Source organism: Pipistrellus hanaki (assembly GCF_964339955.1).
Source record: "Pipistrellus hanaki genome assembly, chromosome: 7".
Classification (NCBI taxonomy): domain Eukaryota; kingdom Metazoa; phylum Chordata; class Mammalia; order Chiroptera; family Vespertilionidae; genus Pipistrellus; species Pipistrellus hanaki.
Window position 1 is genome coordinate 79664191 of NC_140509.1, and position 20063 is coordinate 79684253.

Sequence of the window (20063 nt, forward strand, 5' to 3'; positions counted from 1 at the left end):
GAGTGCCTACTGTGCCATGGGCCCTTTTCTCGGCAGTTGGAAAACATCTGCAACTAAAACAAAAACCTCTGTTGCTGTGGAGCTCACATTCAAGCTTCATCCCCTGTTCAGCCCTCTTGATCTTCATCGCGCGTGCATGTGTTCATTCATCAAACATGCATTTACTCAGCCACGTAAGGCTCTGGGCATCCACTCTGTGCCACATATGGTGGTGTGAGTGGAGGGAGTTAGGGTGTGTGTGGCTGGGACTGCAGAAACAGGATTGACTCTGCTCTGATGAATCCATTCTGAGGGGAAAAGCAAACACATAGCCCTTGGGTTCTAACACCAGGGCAATATCTATAGCCATTAGTGGACAGGCGAGAAGGTTATGTCCATGTCTTCTTGGAGGAGGTGATACCTGAGTTGAGTCTTGCAGAATAAGTGGGAGGTAGCCAGACAGAAAGGGCATGGCTTGAAACATCTGGGTGCATGGGAAGAACTAAGGTCAGCGAAGGTTACTGGGGTGTAAACAGTGAGGCAGGAAGAAGCAATCACTAACACCCAGGAATGGACAGCTAGGTGAGCCTGGACAGTGTGCCAGTTCCCTAGTCCATGCCAGTCATTTAAAAACAACAATACCCCCAGCTGAAGGCCATCTTCCTGCTAATGTCCTTCTCTGAAAGACAGGCAGGGGGGTGCTTCCCTGATCTCTAACCTGAAGGTAGAGACCTACAAGGTCACCATGCTGCCCACACTCCCTGCCTCCTCCAGCCACACCCCAGTTTACTCCACTTCATCATGTCATCTCAGCCTCTTTCCATTGCCAAAGCCACTCTTCCAAGGAGACTCCAGCCTGTTCTCAAAGATGCAATGCCTTCCCTCCTCATCCTCACCACCCTGGGAGTCTCATAACTCACTAGTAATTAGCTGGCCCATCGGGCTGCAGCTCAGAGCCTTGCACTCTCTCACCCCCATCCCAGCACTCCTTTACTACCCAAGAGTGAGACAAACAATGACCTTCACAGCTGCCTCTGCTCCTTCTGGAATGGCCCTTCCTGGAAATGTGGGAACCTCATCACTCCTCCCCCAGCCAATGAAAATGGGGTAATAGATGCTCAGAAGCTTGGAAAAGACAAAGACACATAATCTGTGGTGTTTTTGTTGTTATCATCGGAGGCCTCTAGACCTCTGAAGAAGCTGTTTCTGGCCTTGCAGAGATTCATTGACTTCTGTAAGTCAATAAATAACCTGGGTTAAAGGTTTTAAAAGTTCAAAGGGATTTGAGATGGTGACAGAGGGGAGATGTGAGGGTGAAGTGTTGCAGTCAGAACTTTCAGGGCCTTCCTCTATGAAAGTCTCTAACCCACAAATCCAAGTCCTCAGTCTGTTACTTTTTACCAACTGCATTACCATTTTATCTATATTTACAGACTGATTTGATAGAAAGCTGGGGCATTAAGGAAAAAAGGTGGCCCTTGAGACTGCTACTAAAAGAAAGGGAAAACAAAAATGGCCTGTATCCTTCAGATGATCTGAAAACCACTTGGGTTGTGCTAATGGAAGCGTCTCTTCTACCTGCAGCAATAGGAGGTAGCATATGTCCCCAACTCTGTCAGGTGTCTTTCCAGGTGAGCAGATAATTCATTAAATTAAGGCAGCCACAGTCAATCTCCCAAAACGGGGCTCTATGAAACTGAGATGCTGCAGCCCAACCAGGGCAATCACCCACCCTCATTTGAGGGGTGGAGGGGCTAGCTGACCTTCATGTCTCTTCCTCCAATACAAGAGTGAATAAGCAGTTGCCAGTTCATATGGCAAATGACAAACTTTCCTGAGCTACTGGGTAATCAGATGAGTTTGACTTTATTAATCCATTGCTCCCCATTTATAATTTACATGGAAGAACATCTAAGTCAATGAAAATCCAATTATAGAAATATTGGCCTCTTTTAGGAGAAATCTCATATTTCAGTATATTTTAAAAATAAGTATTTTAGGGTAAGAAAGTTCAAAGACTTGCTTCCTTTGTTCTTCTTAATATTTTATTTGAAGCTTGGCATTACAACCAGACAACCACAGTAAGAAAAATAGTCCTTCATATTAAAAATACTGGAAAGGGCTACACTCAAAATTATTTTTCTTCTGTTACTATATTTTCTATATTACATGATTACATATTTCTATTATATATTCTGTATGTCTTATTTTTAAATATTTATATCTGTGTGGCAGATTTATGTCTGCTTTTTATTTTCCCCTTTTTGCTTAACTATACATACTCTAATAAACATGAGCTGATTTTGCAATAAAAATATTTGAGAAGAAAAGACTAAGTTTGTTGCCTGTGAAGTCTTTCTTGCTTTTGAATTTGAATAGTTAAGCAAATCAATGTATAAAAATTGAGAAACCAAAGAAAGCATTCACTGATGGTTTAAGTGGATGGTAGGTTTCTATTTAGCTATTTAGCCTCTTTCACATGACACTGGGGTGTTTTCATGGATAAAATTATAATCCCAGCTAGCCAGACTTTCAGATTCACAGAAGCTCTACTTTAAAGATTTTGCAGGAAATTCTGGCTCCGGTTTCAGTCTTTTCCTGTGGAAGCCAATAGGGAATAATAGTAGATCCTGGCCATGCCCAGACCCTCAGGGATCAGTGCTGAAAGGCTATCAATTGATTGAGGGGTTCTTTTAAAACAACAGTTTCTTTCTAAAACAATTTGGATTAAATAATGAGACTAACTGCACATTACACTATTTATAAAAGATGGAAACCCACAGCACTGACCTATGAGGAGTCTGACCTAGAAGCGGAAAGAAAGAGGTGCCAAGTAGGCTCAGTGGGACCTGGAAACTGATGGTACTTCCTCCTTCACTGGAGAAACACTGGCTGGGCCTCTACGCTGGGCCAGGCACTCTTCAAAGCCTTGGAACAGCAGTGACCAAGACCAAGTCCCACCTTTCTCGGAGCTGGTATTCCAGCTAAGTGAGGCAGGTAGTAAACAAACAAACAGACAAATAACGTTTAGTATGTCAGGTGGTGATAATGGTCAATGGATATGTTCCAGGAGAGTATATAAACTTCAGTGAGAAGCAGGGAGGAGCACATCATTATTTTTACCAGCTCATCATTTCCTTTAGTTTTGAATGTAGTGACAAATGACAGCAATATTAACAATACCTAAAATGTCACCAAAGAATTTTATGTCAATGACTGTTACTGGAGATATCTCAAAATAAACATTCACACTAACATAATACTTGGTAGATATTAGACCCATTGAAGACCCATTGAGAAATCTTATTTAATACATTACACAGGCACATATATCACCACAAGATTTTAGTATTTTGATAAATAATGCAATATAGTTGTTTTCCTTTTTAATCCTAAATATTTTATTTTATATACTTAAGCACATTGATTTTTCTCTGAGAAGTGGCTCTTCACACCAAACTGCCAAGAGATCAGAAAGGCTTTCTGCAAACTTCTCGTGTCTATTTATAGAGTTTTAAAAGATATGTATTCAAGAGTTGAGACAGTGCAATCAATAATTTTTGCTACTCTCTCAAGGACATTCTTAAGTGAAATGTTTTTTATTGCAAATGTGGCGGTGAAAAATACAGGGCCTAGTCTGGTTTGGTCCATTATCTTGAATCGCATTAATGAGAGTCATTTTACCACCAGTTTTGTACCATCAGCACAATAGTTAACACCATCAAAAGGTAATAATCCTTAATATTATTCTTAAGGAAATAGTTTCAATCCTGTGACCCCAGGAAGGGTCTCAGAGTCCCACAGGGATCTGTGAACCACACTTCGAGAACCACTGTGCTAGTTTAAGTGGCAAGCTCAGGAATTCTTTTAGGCACTTGAACTACCTAGGGCCTATATTTACATAAAAATTTTGTTGGTGGTTGTAGTTTGCTGTCCAACTCTTTGAAATAGAAGTTTTACCCAAGTTTTAAGGGAGGATTTTAAAAATATCAATAAAAAATAATCTTATGTTGACATTTTCTTTTTCTTTTTTGATGGCCCAAAAGAGCCTAACACTAAAGACAGGTCAGGAAATTCATTTTATAGGAGAGACATGTGGTTCCTGCTCAAGAAAAAAAATAAAACATATCTGCCTGGCTGGTGTAGCTCAGTGGTTGAGCATCAGTTCATGGACCAGGTCATGGTTCATTCAATTCCTGGTCAGGGCACATGCCCAGGTTGTGGGCTCGATCCCTAGTAGAGGTTTTAATGAAGCAGCCTATCAATAATTTTCTCTCATCATTGATGTTTCTATCTCTCTCTCCCTCTCTGAAATCAAATATATATATATAAAGTATGGCTTCTTTAAAAAACAAGAAGAGTGAAACCAATAACAACCCCATAGTGAGAGTTTCCATTCTTCTGGTGAAAGGTTTGTGAACCATTGAAAAACAACTTTTTTAATCCTAGAAGAGAATATTGGTGCTGAGAATGGGAAAACGCCAGTAACCCCCAAATCATCTAATTTAGTCTTGGAATTAATAAAAAGTACGCCAGCATCGTGATCTTCCCTGATTGTGCTTTTTCTTGGGCTAATATTGAAGTGAATTCTTATCCTTTGACTTACGGGTGGAGAAGTAAGTGGTGATTTGAAAATATCCCAAAGTAGGAAGCCAAACTGGGATTTGAAATTTGCCACAAATAATTTGCCAGGTGGATATTCACCGCTTCGTTAGTTAAGGTTTTCATTGTGGGCTTTATGGGCCTTGTAAGTTTTCTCCTGGAGGAAACCATGCTCCCTCTGAGCCACAGCTCTCCTTCCTGTTCCTGCCAGCAGGATGTTTTCCTGAACCATCAAGCCCTTGCATTGCCGTGACCATTATATCCAATGTGGCTGAATCCTTCAGAGCCTTTAATCAACATGCTCAAAATCCAAACCACCTAATCACTCCGGCAGTTCTCTTGGTAGTTTATGAAGCTTTTTAAAATATATTTTCCTTAATTACCACAGCCATTCTGTGAAAGGAGTATTACTATCCTTATTTTATAGGTAAGGAAATTAATGCTCAAAATGGTGAAGTATCTTGCTCATCACAATTCAACAGGTTAATAAGAGACCAAGACTCAAACCCACGTCATCTGATGTCAGTTCCAGTGTTTTCTTCTCTGTTCCACAGTTAATTCTTATATGGTCCAGGCTCATTATAAATCCCACTTGTTCTTTATTTAACAACATTATTCTTTTCAGACACATAGGACAGCAAATAATGTATTTCTTCGGGGGCTACCCAAATTTGAAATGGCTGTGTCTAAAGACAGTGGAGCATGGACTGAAAAACTGTGGGTCACATTTGACCTGCAGACATGTTATGTTTCACAATTTTTTAAATTATATTTTATTTTTATTGTTAATGTTATTACAGATGTCCCCCATTGTCCAACTACCTTTGCCCAACTCCACCCAAGTCCCACCCTCCCCTCCTTTGGCCCTCATCACATTGTTGTCTGTGTCCATGGGCTAAGCAAATATGTTCTTTGGCTATTCTCTTTACCTTCTTTATCCTGTCCCCCTCACCGTCCTCCTCTCTGATATCTGTCAGGCTGTATCATATATCCATGTCACCGGTTCTATTTTTTTCATCAGTTTATTTGTTCATTAGATTCTACATATAAGTGAGATCATATGGTATTTGTCTTTCTCTGACTGGCTTATTTCGCTTAGCATAATAATCTCTAGGTCTATCCATGCTGTCACAGAAGGTAGCTGCATAGTATTCCATGGTGTAAATGTACCACAGCTTTTTTATCTATTCATCTACTGATGGGCACTTTAAACAATACTGCAATGAACATAGGGATACATATATTCTTTCTGATTGGTGTTTCGGGATTCTTAGGATATATTCCCAGAAGTGAGATTGCTGGGTCAAAAGACAATTCCATTTTTAATTTTTGGAGGAAACTAGGAAACTCCATACTGTTTTCCACAGTGGTTACACCAATTTGCATTCCCACCAGTAGTGCACTAGGGTTCCCTTTTCTCTACATCCTCACCAGTACTTGTTTGTTGGTTAATTTGTATTTCTCTGATCATAAGTGACATTGAGTATCTTTTCATAATGTCTATTGGCATCTGTATGTACTCTTTGGAAAAGTGTTTATTCAGGCCTTTTGCCCATTTTTTTAAATTGGATTATTTGTCTTCCTGGTGTTGAGTTGTATAAGTTCTTTGTATATTTTGGAAATTAACCCCTTATCAGATATATCACTGGTGTTGGCATAAAAACAGGCATATAGATCAATGGAACAGAACAGAGCCTAGAAATCAACCCACACCTCTATGGTCAATTAATAGTTGTCAAAGGAGGCAAGAACATAGAGTAAAGACAGTCTATTCAATAAGTGGTGCTGGGAAAATTGGACAGGTACATGCAAAAAAATGAAACGAGGCCACCAACTTACACCATACATAAGAATAAACTCAAAATGGATAAAAGACTTACATGTAAGTCGTGAAACCATAAAAATTCTAGAAGATATAGGCAGTAAAATCTCAGATGTCTCACTCACCATTCTTGTTTTGTTTTGGTACGAACATTTACAAATTCAGAGATTTCACACAGAAATCCAAATTTCCAGCTTCTCTTGAAAATGGGGCAACCCTGGCACACATTCCACATGGCAATGATTGGTTTCAGCTGAGTAGCACCGGCCCGGAGACAGGAAATGTGCTTTCCAGTTTGCTCCAGGCTTTTCCACTCAGTGCATGCAGCACAGGGCCCCATTCAGGCACTCAGGTTCCCTGACAGGCTCTGTGGGTAGTGGTGCTGGCTACCTCTGCTCTTGAACATGAACTCCTGGGGAACAGGTCAAGGACTGTATAACACAGTGCCCAGCATGCATTGGGAGCCCAGTAAGGGCAAGGTTGAAGGACTACTCCAGATCTTGTTACATTTATTGATTGTTACCCCTTGGGTGTTGACAGTGTTTATACTGATCATTACAAAAAATTGGTCCTACCCCCCTAACTTAGTGTAATTGATGGAGTTTAATAAATTGTTCATGGTGAGAGAGAGACAGAGACAGAGAGAAATAGCCACCCTTCCGAATATATTTGATTCAATTTTCACCAGATTCTTTCACATATGTGTCTAAATGATAAATAGATTTATACACTCAGTTTTTGGAATTGATCTCTTCATTATTGGTGTGACTCTCATCTATTTTATTCTTTTTTTTTTTCCTTTCCTTTCATTTCTTTTTTTTTTTTTTAATGTCTAAATTTTTACACATGTCTCCCTTTTTCCCTAATTGACCCCCTCCCCCATCCCTTCCCAGCCCGGGCAAACTCCCACCACCCCAAATGTCTGTGTCCATTGGTTACGCTAATATGCATGCATATATGTCCTTTGGTTGCTCTCTCTCTTGCTCATCTATTTTAAATTAAGTTTATAAAATATTTGTTTTTCTTTGCCTTTCATTCTCAGTTTTATAGATTCAAAAGAAAGATGATCTGGGAAACTGTTTTAATAGTTTCTTATTTCAATATATACTTTACTTAGATATGTGGAAAGTTTTATAGTGATTTGAATTTTTTTATTATTTATAGAGACTTGTCTGATCCATGGGCAAATGATAAATTTAAAAAAGGGAAAGAACATGAATAAGAGAAAGGAAAAGACAATAAAAGAAAAACTATCATAATACAATTCTTAAAGGATAAGAATTTGGTTTTATGTTGGCTGTACCCTTAAACACAGATGTACATAGTGAAAATATGAGAGAATATCCTATCAGGAAGCTCTGAGAGAGATCTCAATAACCAGCATAATAAAGGGCTTGATTTTGTATGGTCCCTTCCCCCCTCCTTGCATTTTATGTCATATTTCATTCTAGAATAGAAAGAATCCAGGAAGTAGAGCCGATGATAAGGTCAGAAATGAGGATCTAGGTAAACTTCAGTTGGAACATTATAAAAGTGAAAGTCTAAGGCTTCATAGAGACCTCTTACCCCCCTGAAAAAACATCTTAGAAGCCTTAAAGCAATAAAGGATCTAATTTGAGTGAATGAATGAATGAATGAATGAATGAACAAATGAACTACATTTAAAAAAGGCCGAGGTGAAATGAAAGGCAGAAAAAAATTGAGGCATGAGGCTGGGAACACAACTAGACTCATAGTTTCTTAAGTATTTTGGCTTGCTTTTTACTATACATTATGGAAAATTTCAAATAGCCAATAAATCTCCATCACCAAGACAATTGTTAGTCACTTTAAGAAACTGAAATTCCCAGTGAACCTAAAATAATTATTCTGACTATGTAGTTTCAACTTCTCTTTATTAAATCTATTGTGAATCCCTTCTGACCTTCAGAGTTGGGAATATGAAGCCGCGGAGAGAAGAGGCGGTGAGCCTAAACAAATCCACAAACATGCTGTTTATACCCTGGATAACCAGAAGCTGCAAGTGTGACTTTTGTGGTTTACTTTGGCCTTTTAAGCCAAAACAATTAGACTATTGGAGTTGAAAGAAAGGAAAGGAACTCTGAACCTCTTCAGCTGCGAAGGCAAAATCATCAAAATTCTTTGAGACTAAGCAGTTTCTGTGGCTTTTAGAAGCTTGTGTGGCCCAAAGGGGTCATAAATAATTTTTATGGTATAATACCCTTAAAGGAAATACTTGGTTTCCCAGGAATTCTTGCCATTCTTACGCTCACAAAGGTTCGTGCTGGTTGAGAAGATCTGTTTGAGCCTGGTGTTTTGGCTCAGTCCCGCCTCCGGGAAACCCTAGACGGTGTTGAGATCCAGCCTACCTCCTGGGATTCCTTTAGCTGGGGAAATGAACAGCTCAGAGGCTATGATTCATTTCTTTCTACTTCATGACTCAACTTTTAAGTAAAATCTCCACTGGTCCTTCTGATCTCTGTTCTAACGTATACCATCATCTTTTCCTTCTGGTGTCACATAGAGAGTAGTCAGAAGTCAAAATGCATCTCCATGGTTACATTAAAATTTAGAATGGTAAACTGTAGACCCCATGGGATCCACTGGCAACTCATTCAAGTGATACCACCTCACCACGTTCACAGAAAGCCCATAGAATGGTCCGTTTCCTGTGTGAATAGGTAGGAAGGGCAGTGGGGGGCTCTCCATAAACCTGACCTGCTTATTCTAAGGGTACAATCAGTATCTCATTCTTAGTTATATTATAAGGACAATCATCCCATGGGCTGTATGCTTCTAAATATGGTCAACAGCTGAAACCGGTTTGGCTCAGTGGATAGAGCGTCAGCCTGTGGACTGAAAGGTCCCGGGTTTGATTCCGGTCAAGGGCATGTACCTGGGTTGCAGGCACATCCCCAGTAGGGGGTATGCAAGAGGCAGCTGATGGATAAGTCTCTCTCATCGATGTTTCTAACTCTCTATCCCTCTCCTTTCCTCTCTGTAAAAAATTAATAAAATATATATATATTTAAAAATAAATAAATAAATAAATAAATAAATAAATAAGGTCAACATAGGCCTCCCCACCACCACCCCCTTCCTTCAAAGGCTGCTGCCGTCTATGCATCAGACTGAAGGCTCCGGGCGGGAGAGGCCTGGCCTCAGGCAGCTACTCTGTGCCTGGTCAACCAAGTCGGCGCTTTCTGGGCTCACAGCAGAGCTGCTCGTGGCAGAGGTCCAGCCACATGGTTTTTTCCTGGGCCTTGGAGACTAGAATCCCCAAATCCCAAAGTCATTTATCTTCTAAGTGGAGCCCACATCTGGAATGCACCTTTGCTAGCAGACAGTAGTTTATAGGTCGCTTAATGACATTTCAGTTCTGCAGATGTCTGCTAAAATTAAGTATCCATAGTGATATATTTCTATCTACAGTATCATTTAAGTGCTTTTTGTATAAAATTTATCAGTGCTTGCAGCTCTGATTTTGCTCTGCTGGTGAATTTTTTATAACGTTGTGTATTGCAAAATGGTACCGTCTTCTGGAAGCTTTTATCAGATTCCCATGATGATGTGCTAGACATTGGCAAGGCGCAGCTCAAATTAAAATTTCATCATCTTCAAAGGCTACTTTTATGAGCTATCAGAGAGCACCTGCCTGACCTGGGTGGGTACCATAAAACAGAGAGGAGGCATGAGGCTTTTCTTGCAGAAGTTGAGAGTCTATGTAATACACATGAAGAATATGCAAAGCAAAGATTATGCCATTTTTATATTCATGGAGTACTTCAAATACTGAAACTTTTGGCAACATATTTGAAGCGATTAACAGATTCAAAACAGCATCAATATAATAAAGTCACTACTACAATATATTAATGTCTTGCAAGGCTTGTGAGAATTCTTAGGAGTCACACTTTTGATGCCTGGCTTACACTGTGCATTGGCCCTATGCTCTCTGACATACTCGTGAAGCAAAAATGATCAATTTTAACAAGCATGTGACCTTGCTTTGCACAGACTTGGCATTATTCTGAGCTTCTTACCTTCAGCTTTGCAAGGCGCATTCCCTATACCTGTTATCCACACCTCTGCCCTCAGTGTTTCTTTTGATAGGCCTCCCTGTAGGAGCAAAGCATCAAGAGCCCACACAGGACCATGTTAACATGGTGTAGTGATTTCACATGGCAATGACAGATAAAATATTAAAACAGGAAATACAAAGGATTTACCAGGTCAAAAAGTAAGAGCATCCCCATACCTGGAACAGTACCAAGGGGGATAGGCAGTGGAAACGTTGCAGGCTAGCGGGGTTCTGGCTGGGTTTCGGCTGGGTTCTGGCTAGGTTCTGGCTCAGAATTGGGCAGTGGCAGCCTGGCTCCTGCAAGGCAAAGGAACTAAAAGTGCTCCCTGTCAATGTGGAGGCCAGAACCAGGCTCCGTGCTTTAAGGGCCAAGCAAGGGGCGCTGAACAAAACGATTTCTAACCCCGCAGTGGAAAATAGGGCTTTATCAGAGTCCGTTGACCTAGAGAGTCTGGAAAGCCACAGCCTCAAGTAGGAAGTGAATGAAATTCTTGCTGCTTGGTAACCAGATCTGTAATAGTTTCATTGTTCCCATAGGATAAGAACTACAAATAAGACCTAGTTCTGGACTTAGTGCCAGGAGTCCAGATGGCAGTAACCACAAAACCACTAGGGAAGAACAGAAGGAGGGAGGGAGGGAGGGGAAGGAAGAGGGAAGGAAGGAGGAAGTGAAGGAGGGGGGAAGGGGAAAGAAATCAGCTGTCAGCCTAATTACTAGTATGGTTCCTTCATTGGTCATCTCCTTCTCTTCTTTTCCTTTGGTAGCCTGCAGTTTCACTTGAAAGTGCTTGGGTATAAATTTAATTTTGTTAATTGTGTTAAGGACTCATTGCACACTTTCTGCCTAAAGAATCATATCTGTTTTTAGAATATTTGCTTAAATATTTCCTCCTTACCAGTTCACCATTCTCTTTTTCTGGAACTTGTGCTGATTGTTGGAACTTTACAATCTCTTTTTCCATATCCCTTTACTGCTCTAACTACCCTGTTTCCCCGAAAATAAGACAGTGTCTTATATTAATTTTTGCTCCCAAAGATGCGCTAAGTCTTATTTTCAGGGGATGTCTTATTTTTCCATGAAGAAGAATACGGTACACATTTATTGTTAAATGAAAATAAAGGAAATTTATTACCTGTATACGGTACGGTAGTACGGTAGTTGTCAACACAAACCAGACAAACTGTGAATCCTACAGTATCAAGAATTTATTCATTTATTCAATGACAATCATGTCATCATCTTCTGGAACATCATTATAACAATCCAATTCCTGAATTTCCGGGTGAATTTCTTGTGACTCCATTTCTTTCTGGAGGGGGGGGGGGGTTATTTTTGGGGAGATGCCTTATATTTCACTCAGAAGGAAACCTGTAAGTAGGTCTTATTTTCGGAGGATGTCTTATTTTCAGGGAAATACAGTATCTACCTATCATCTCTCTAATCTCTCTAAATTATATTATTGGTCAGTTCTTCCTGACTACTTTCTAATTCACAAATTTTCTCTTTAAATCTATTTATTTCTGAAATTTTTATTTTGAACACCATATTTTTCATTTTTAAGATTTCTAATTAATTCTTTTTTTTAAATATCCTCATGTTCTTGTTACATGTTTTTATTTCATCATTTTGTGTCCTTTTTAAAAAAGAAAGCTATTCAATCTTTTCTTTTTTCAACATCCTAAACCTACTTATTTTAAAGTCATTGTCAGGTGGTTTCTTAAAGCCATCTGGAATGAGTTAATGTTCCAACAGCAAATTTTGCAGCCTATCTTTTGTAGTATTAGTTTTTCTTTTTTATGTGCTTACAATGTTTGGCCTGTAGGCTCATTTTGAGTGGGAGATTCATTCTTACTTTCACATTTTAGTGTAAGGCAAAAACATTAATAAGAACAGCAACCACATACAAATAAAGGGAACTAGCTACCAAGATGATATTTTATAGAAATGTTAGTAAGATTGCATATTATAAACTACAAATAAAGGAAGAGAGATGCAATCATTTGTCAACTACGTGGGGCCTAGTGCTTACCATGAGACCTTGTATACAGTAGATGCTTCAATTCATAAAATAATTAAAGAATCTTAGCATTCGTTTGTGGAAGACTTCAGCTTGAATTGTTTGAATATAATGAGCAATCTATTTTGAGCTACCCAAATTAAGAATCTCTGAAATGAAATTGCATTAGATCACATTGTGGCATCACAGATGTAAACTATGCAAGAAACTTCTAGTCAGAAATGTAAAATTAGAATCCCAGGTAAAAGTTCTATCTTGTATTTTATTTCTAACCAATCGCATTAAAGAAATGATCCTACTTGACCTCTTTTTCCTCACTATTCCTTCAACTAATCACTGAACAAGGTCCTCATAATTGATGATTGTATAAAATATACACACAAAACTTTTTGTCAAGATAGACTCTCATAAAATGTCCCACTTGTATAAAATTTAGTGTATCCCATAGTTTCTTAAGTAACTTCCACTGGAGCTAACCCCTGCTTACAGACAGACATTCTTTGTGCTAATGTTCCAGACATCATATGTAGAAGGAAGGAAAATGATGATTAGCCAAAAAAACTATAATTATGAGACCTAGTGACTGATAATGTATTCCACTTTTACCTTTGCTGATGTTTTTACAGAACTGGGCTGGGCTCAGTGTTTTTACACTAGAATCTGCAGACATTTATCCACCCAATAAAATAACCACACAATCTGGCCAAATTCTGCATACTTGGCAGCCCTTCCCACCCCAAAGCCTGGAACAGCATTGGCCCAGCAGGTGTGGCTTCAGAAAGGCCGAGAGCTAAGTTCGGGAAACCTGCCTAGCACTGGGAGGGGATGAGGGAATGTAGGGGAGGGAAGAGGGAAGCAGTGTGCCTTCCTGAAAGCCATGCTAGATATGATACCACAGCTTTTTAGCAGCCCATAGGTAGGGGTGTCGAACTCAATCAGAGAAGGGGCCAAAATCTAAAATCCAGCCTAAATCGCTGGCCGAATGGTTTACTGAACAGTCATAAACTGACAATGTCATAAACTGACAGCGGAGTGCAGTGATGACAGCGTGGTGCGGGCCACATTGCAAGGCCTGGCGGGCTGGATTTGGCCCGCGGGCCTTGTGTTTGACACATGTGCCATAGAGCTTTATTCATTCACAACAAATAATGAAAACCACAGTAACTGAGGAATTGACACTAGAGACCAAAATCACAATAAATTACATTTCTTCTTAATAAGAGATGCCATGTATTTATAAAGATTTTTTTGACATTTAGAATATATATACTACATAGCATTTGACACTACTGAACACATGAGAAACCTTCTCTTCCCCTTTTAACCAAAATAGCCCCTTTTCTTCTTAAAGGGTAAGATAGAAGAGTAGAACTCTCAACAATCTGGACCCTAGGAAGGAGGAAAGGAAAAATGTTTTCTCATATATATTTTTTTCCATAAGATGCTCTTTTATTTGTAGGATCCAGTTAGTGAGACCAGATTTCCTGGGCCCTACAGTCAGAATCGGCTGCATATATAGAACACTCCCTCTACATAAATACTAAGAGAACTTAAGTATAAAAAGGTGATTATAAAACAACACAGCATAGCAAAGCCTTATGCCAAAGATAAAACCATTAACACCAGGGAAACTGAAGGGGGGAACTGGACGGTGCCTGTCAGAACAGAACGCTGTAAGAGCAGCTGTGTAGACACTTGTCCCATTCAGCTTCCCAGGACACTGGAAGGTCACTCGCTGACTGTCTGGTTTCCTGTGAGTGGCCAGGAGCACTTTCCTGCAACCCCTCATCCTTGAGTGGCTGAGCTGGAGGCAGACAAATGTGTGGGTCTTTACAACTTCCACTTGATCTTACACCTGAGTCATCTTTTATTTATGTCCTCCTGTGGCACGGAATAGTTGTGGGCAGCACCATTCATCAGCCTAATGGGCTCAATTGGAAAGCTCTCAAATCCCCTGGGATGTGCCTTGTTCTAAGAAAAGAATTGTTAATGGGGCTTCTTAAACTAGGAATTTGTGTCTTCCCATAAATTGACCTTGCGAGGTTATCTGTGGATCCCAATAGGGAACTGGTCTTCTTAGGCCCCTGCAGCTCCTCAGCCCTCCCCACCCTCACCTTAGCCAGAGGATGCTTGTGAGAGAGCTAAGACTTCGGGCCTCTGGGCAATGCAGAGATGCCATTTCCTCTCCAGAACCACCTCTCTGAAAGGCTCTGACCAGACGTGCACCTGACCAGTGGGACAGGACTGTGTGAGGGGAAAGAAAGCGTGCTCATGAAATCTATAGGTTCTCGACATCTTAGTTGTGCTCCAGTAATTAAGCATCAGTTTTTCTTGCACCGTGTGGCGTTTGACAAGGCACTTGCCGAGGCTAGGGAATCTCATGGCAGTGTTTTCTCTTCTAGGATATCAATGAGTGCATTCTCGAAAACTATCCCGAGTGTTCCAACCCCCGGCTGTTTTACATCATCCCGTACTTCTGTGGACAGCATCCCAGATGCAGGTAAAGACCAGAGCTCATGGCATGCTCCTGAGGAGAAACAGGGGCACCATCTCTTGTCTCTCAACCTCCTCGAATTCAATTAATAAGGACTGTTGATCTTTGAAGACCTCATTTGAGACTCTGAAGGTCGTGCAAAAATAATAATAATAATAATAATAATAATAACAAGTTCTGACAGAGGTCTTGGGACAACCCCACTGGAATGCCAACCAAAATCTTTTTTATTTTTTTATTATTTTTTTATAGTTAACATTGTGTTAGGCAGCTGTTGCTAGAGCCACGAGATAATAAGGACCAGCAGTAAGCACCAGCCTACCCCTCCATGGTGCCTGTACCCCATCCATAGCTCTCTTGGCCTGATGTTTAATTGGGTCTGAAACACTGGACGCTCACACCCAGAATGTGATAGTATCTCTCTCATAAGACATACTTAGTAGAAAGAGAGCAAAGTGCTTTCTAGGGATTGTCCTCTGTAGATCAAAGGACCCACGTCCTACATCAGCATTCCTGGGGCATTCATTAGGAACCCTTATCTCATCACAGCCTCTGTGTGACCATCTCCTAGGTGATTCTGTTCTAGTTACAGTTGCTGTAATTCATCGTGCTGGACATACGTGCAGCCAGGAGAAGAAATAGCAGTAACAATGAATACCATCTTTGCTTGATGAAAAATAAGTCCTGTTGCCAGGAGCAACACTTTTCCCCAGAGAGACATTAATTAGGAGGTCTCTGTGTTCCTGAGGAGATCAGGGCCAGAGAGCTGGTTCCAAGCCACAGCTCACTCACTGTACGTGTTGCTGCCACGTGACCACGACTTCATTGTTCTGTGTATTGCTGTGGTGTTGAGTCGACCATTACACAAGAGTGTTTCTGGTCAGGATTCCTGGGCTAGAAGTGTCAGTGTTCTGCTTCATCCTAAACGTCCTGAGTTCAGGAGGCCTCCCCACCACCCTCACCCCTGTAATAAAGGCCGCCTGGTTCCAGGTCGGTGCTTCAGATGCTGGGACTGTTCGGGGCCAGGTGGCTCACTTTCCATCACAGTGAAGATGTTTATTCCAGGAAACAGGATTCTAACTCCCGCAAGTATCTTTTTAACTACCTAGTGCCTGATCCTGGAGAGAGTACTCGTGATTTCTTACCTTGGGTTCAGACAGGATGGTTTTCAAAACTCTTTCAAAATGTCACTTTGTTCCACCTTGACAACAATTATTTGAGCTAGGTAAGGGTTATTATTACAGTTTTTCAAAAGAGGATTTGGCATACTCCAATTCCCCCAAGTAGGAATGGCAGCCAGGCCTGGAGCCCAGTTCCCATGATCCCCCTTTTTCCTCTCTCACATACCTGCTGTCCACTTGGAGATGTGCTCTATGAATGATATTAGGGGGGTTTCCTTCTATAATTAAAAAAAAAGTCTTAAACTCTTTTTAAAAAATAAAATGATTAGCAGACATGGCCCGACCCCTATTCTGAATCCTACAGAAATGCTATGTCAATGAGTTTCACGTTTCAAAACTTTTATCCTTATTTCATTGGTCCTGTTTGGTCCTCATATCAAAAAGCCATTCTAATCACCCCTTGGTCAATGTGTCTTAGGGCTAGGACCTAACTCCCTGTGCCGGTAGCCTTCTTCCAACAAAGTTTGAGCCCCTGAGCTAGGTGTTAGCCGCTGGTGAGAGGGATAGCAGTGAGAACATGTTGGGAGCAAGGGCAAGTGTGCCAGCAGCAAGGAGCAGGGCATGCTGCTGGAGGTGCCTACATCAGGGCTGGTCCTTGAAGGAATGGGATGTGGGCTTATGCAAAGGAGGGCGGGCGGGTAAAGAGATACCCTCTCAGCGTGTTGTTGCTGCATCTCAGAAATGAATGTCTGGTTTGAAAACGATTGTTCTGTCCTTAAAGGGAGCCTGGTGAGTGGGCCCTGGAAAGAGCAAAACTGAACGTGAATGAAAACTTCCTGCTTGTGGGGATCCTTGAAGAGCTGGAAGACGTGCTGCTGTTACTGGAGAGATTTTTACCTCATTACTTCAAGGGTGTGCTCAGCATCTACAAAGACCCAGGTGAGTGTATACAAGTGCTACCGTTTCTAGCATTAGTCACCTTGAAAAGGACTCTGGGAATAAAAGAGCGATGTCATCTCTTTTGTTAAGGAAGGTAAGCCCCCCTGGCTCACAAAGCAAGGCTAGAGCCATCAGACACAAAAGCCCAAACCTTGAGCCTCGGGTCCAAACATAAACTTGCCACGTTTTCAAGGCTGATGGTCCAGGTTTCCTGCCTTTGGAGCGGGAAATTGGCACCATGTCCATCAGCTTTGCTGCTGATGAGCGTGTTGCTGGGTGAACAAATATGTAGGTTTTGCGTGTCTGTGGTCCATTGATGGAAACATGGGGCGGTGAAGGGACCATCGTGCAATGAAGCTCTGGCTCTGTTTCCCGTTGACAAAAGCACTCTGGCGAACAGAATCCCGGCAAATAGAATAGATAGAGCAGCAAATTGAAAATACAATTATGATTTTATCCTGGCGAATGCGGGGGTTTCCAGATAGAAGCAAGAAAGAGAACGCAGCAAAGCAATTACGCAGGATGCCCACAGTATCACGATAAACACAATTACTTTCAGAAATCCATTCACTTCTGTCATTATTATTTTATTCTGAGAGGAAAGACAAACGAGATTGTTTGTTTCCTTCCTGTTCTCCTAAGCCTTGCATGTTTACTCACTCATCTGTTTATCGTTTCGTTCTGTCATCTGAAACGGGAGGCAGCATTCTGCCTTGGAGAAGTGAGGAGCAGCCAAAAGGCCCTCCAAACAGAGCCAGCTGCCTCATTCCACAGCCAGGCAGCGGCCTCACACCCCACCTGCATCCTTGGCAGGTACCCAGGCCCTGGTAAACTGGTCTTTGCCTGGAGGAGCCCTGGATTCTGTCCTATAAGGTGCCCTCCCACCCCCAGTGTAGTGCTGGAGGAAGATGGCTGGGGATGCCAGCTCAGTCTCCCAGCTCTCTCATCCAGAGATAAATTCCCACGTACCTAGAAGCAGGGCCATGACCGACAACCCCAAGGTGTGCCTGCCTGTGTCTCCTCAGCAGGAAATGTGGTTTGAGAAAGCAGATGCATAATAAACCCTAAAGAGTTGGTTTGGGAAACTAGGTCTTCCTTTGTCCTTTTAACAATGGACAATTTAAAGAGTTTAAGAAACCTAATGTGGTCAGTTTTTAGTTCTGTAAGACAAGAGATGCTCTGGTCTTTATGCAAAGTGTGATCTTACCTTAAATGAGACTCTTTTGATGAAAAAAGGTTTATATTGTTCTTTGTTATTTTACCTCTTTGGCTTGATCTTGTGTATAGCATAAAAGCATGCACGTTGCACGTGTGTGTGTGTGTGTGTGTGTGTGTGTGTGTGTATGAAACATAGAATGAGATAAAAGACTGACTGAATCCGGAGACACCTAGTCATCAAATGATATGAATACAATCTTGTCCCAGCATCTGGGAAGAATATCAGGGTATCAGTGAGCCCACTTCACATGTCATCAATCCGGGATCAAGAACCAATACTAATTCCGATCCCAGATGCCACACTCAACACATCGAAGGTCAACATTAGCGGTGTGGGCCTGAGGACTGAGGTGAAGGCATTTTTATCTTTGTTCTTCTTATGCACAAATACACAACAAAAGGCTTGCCCCAAAGAGCCCACTTTACTGCTGTTGTCAGGTTATAGCATCTTGACTTCCCAACTGTTTGCTTCATTTAAATGCATGACTTCTCAGAAACTGTGGGCTGTGGTCCCATGACTGTAGGCATGTTAATTAAAGGAGAACGTATTTCTGAAAATTGAATTACCGTTAGTCTGTTTGCCTTCAGCCACAATCTTTCCACCTATAAATTAAAGCTTTTCCCCCTTTGAGTCTGGGATAGCAGTATATTAATACTCTGAGGTGCCCTCCGAGAGGGAATAAGGGACATCTGGTCCCCTGTGTAGTGGATAAGAGGTTTCTATGAACCCAGGGCCAGCACACACCCAGTTGACACAGTTCAGCTGTACTGCTGGTTAAAATAGTGGAACACATCTCTACTGCCTTCTGCACCCGCCTGCAGGTGCACTTACACCCCCCTCTCCCCAAACAATGAAGTAATGAGAGGGTCTTCAGGATTCCGGCTTGAATTCGGTACCTGGATTCTGGTTGTTCAATATTTTGAATGTCACCTCAGAATCATTCTTCAGCTGGCCATATGTCATGTACATAACAAATGAACCTCTGAGCAATTCTTCAGCAATGTTCACCGTTTCCTGTTCTGATGACATCCTAGGAGGTTTTTCTCTGCTGGCTTTGAAGGCCATGCAGCTCCATAGTTGCTCTGTCCCAAGGACTCTCCACATCCCAGAGGGACAGAGCAACAGATGAACATGCCCTCCTGGCCAGCTTCGCAATATGTTTTAGTTCTGCAAAGACTAAGTGCCTGCATTGCTTTCTCGTGGCCGCACCCCAGAGAGTTGGTGTCAAATCAGTTAAAAGAAGAGCCACAGTGAGGCCTTGGTGCATTTGTAGTCTAAAACCAGATTTTGGCACACTCAAATCATTGCTCTGGCCCTTTATGAAAGAATTTTATAACTGAGTTATCTAGGGAACAAAGGGAAGGAAAACTAGAAGGTAAAACATTGAGGAACCTCGTGGCCTTTAAATCCTTGTAGATTACCTGCCCGTGGACTTGGACTAAGATGCAAACACTTCCCGCCCAGCCCCCCACCGTTCTTCTTTGGTGTATTTCCTGTTATTTTTAAAAAAAATGCAGGTGTGCTCTGATTTTTAGTAATCCCCTTCCAGCAACATGAAAAAATATTTATACCAGACTCGTTGCTAAGAAAACGCATAAATAGCAATGACTCTTCAGGGAGCTGGTGAAAAAAAGTGATGTCTGTCATTCAACTGGGTTGTCACTTACTCCGGATTAGAATGATTTTCATTAATTCTTTCCAATCCGTATGACTTGTTCCAATACCCGCCCTTTAAAGAAGCTGATAACTTCTCCTTTAAATAGCAGCTTGCCTGTCGGCCTTCCATTC

The 20063-nt window shown here is 41.4% G+C and overlaps 1 protein-coding gene across 1 annotated transcript in view; it reads left to right on the forward strand.

The window, feature by feature from the left end:
* The window catches only part of UST (uronyl 2-sulfotransferase), a 240870-nt gene that overhangs the window by 177961 nt on the left and 42846 nt on the right, over window positions 1–20063 (forward strand). Inside the window, exons 6-7 of the mRNA XM_084890154.1 lie at window positions 14905–15002; window positions 16899–17056. Of these exons, the coding sequence (XP_084746280.1) occupies window positions 14905–15002; window positions 16899–17056 (256 nt within the window). The remainder of the gene's footprint in view (window positions 1–14904; window positions 15003–16898; window positions 17057–20063) is intronic.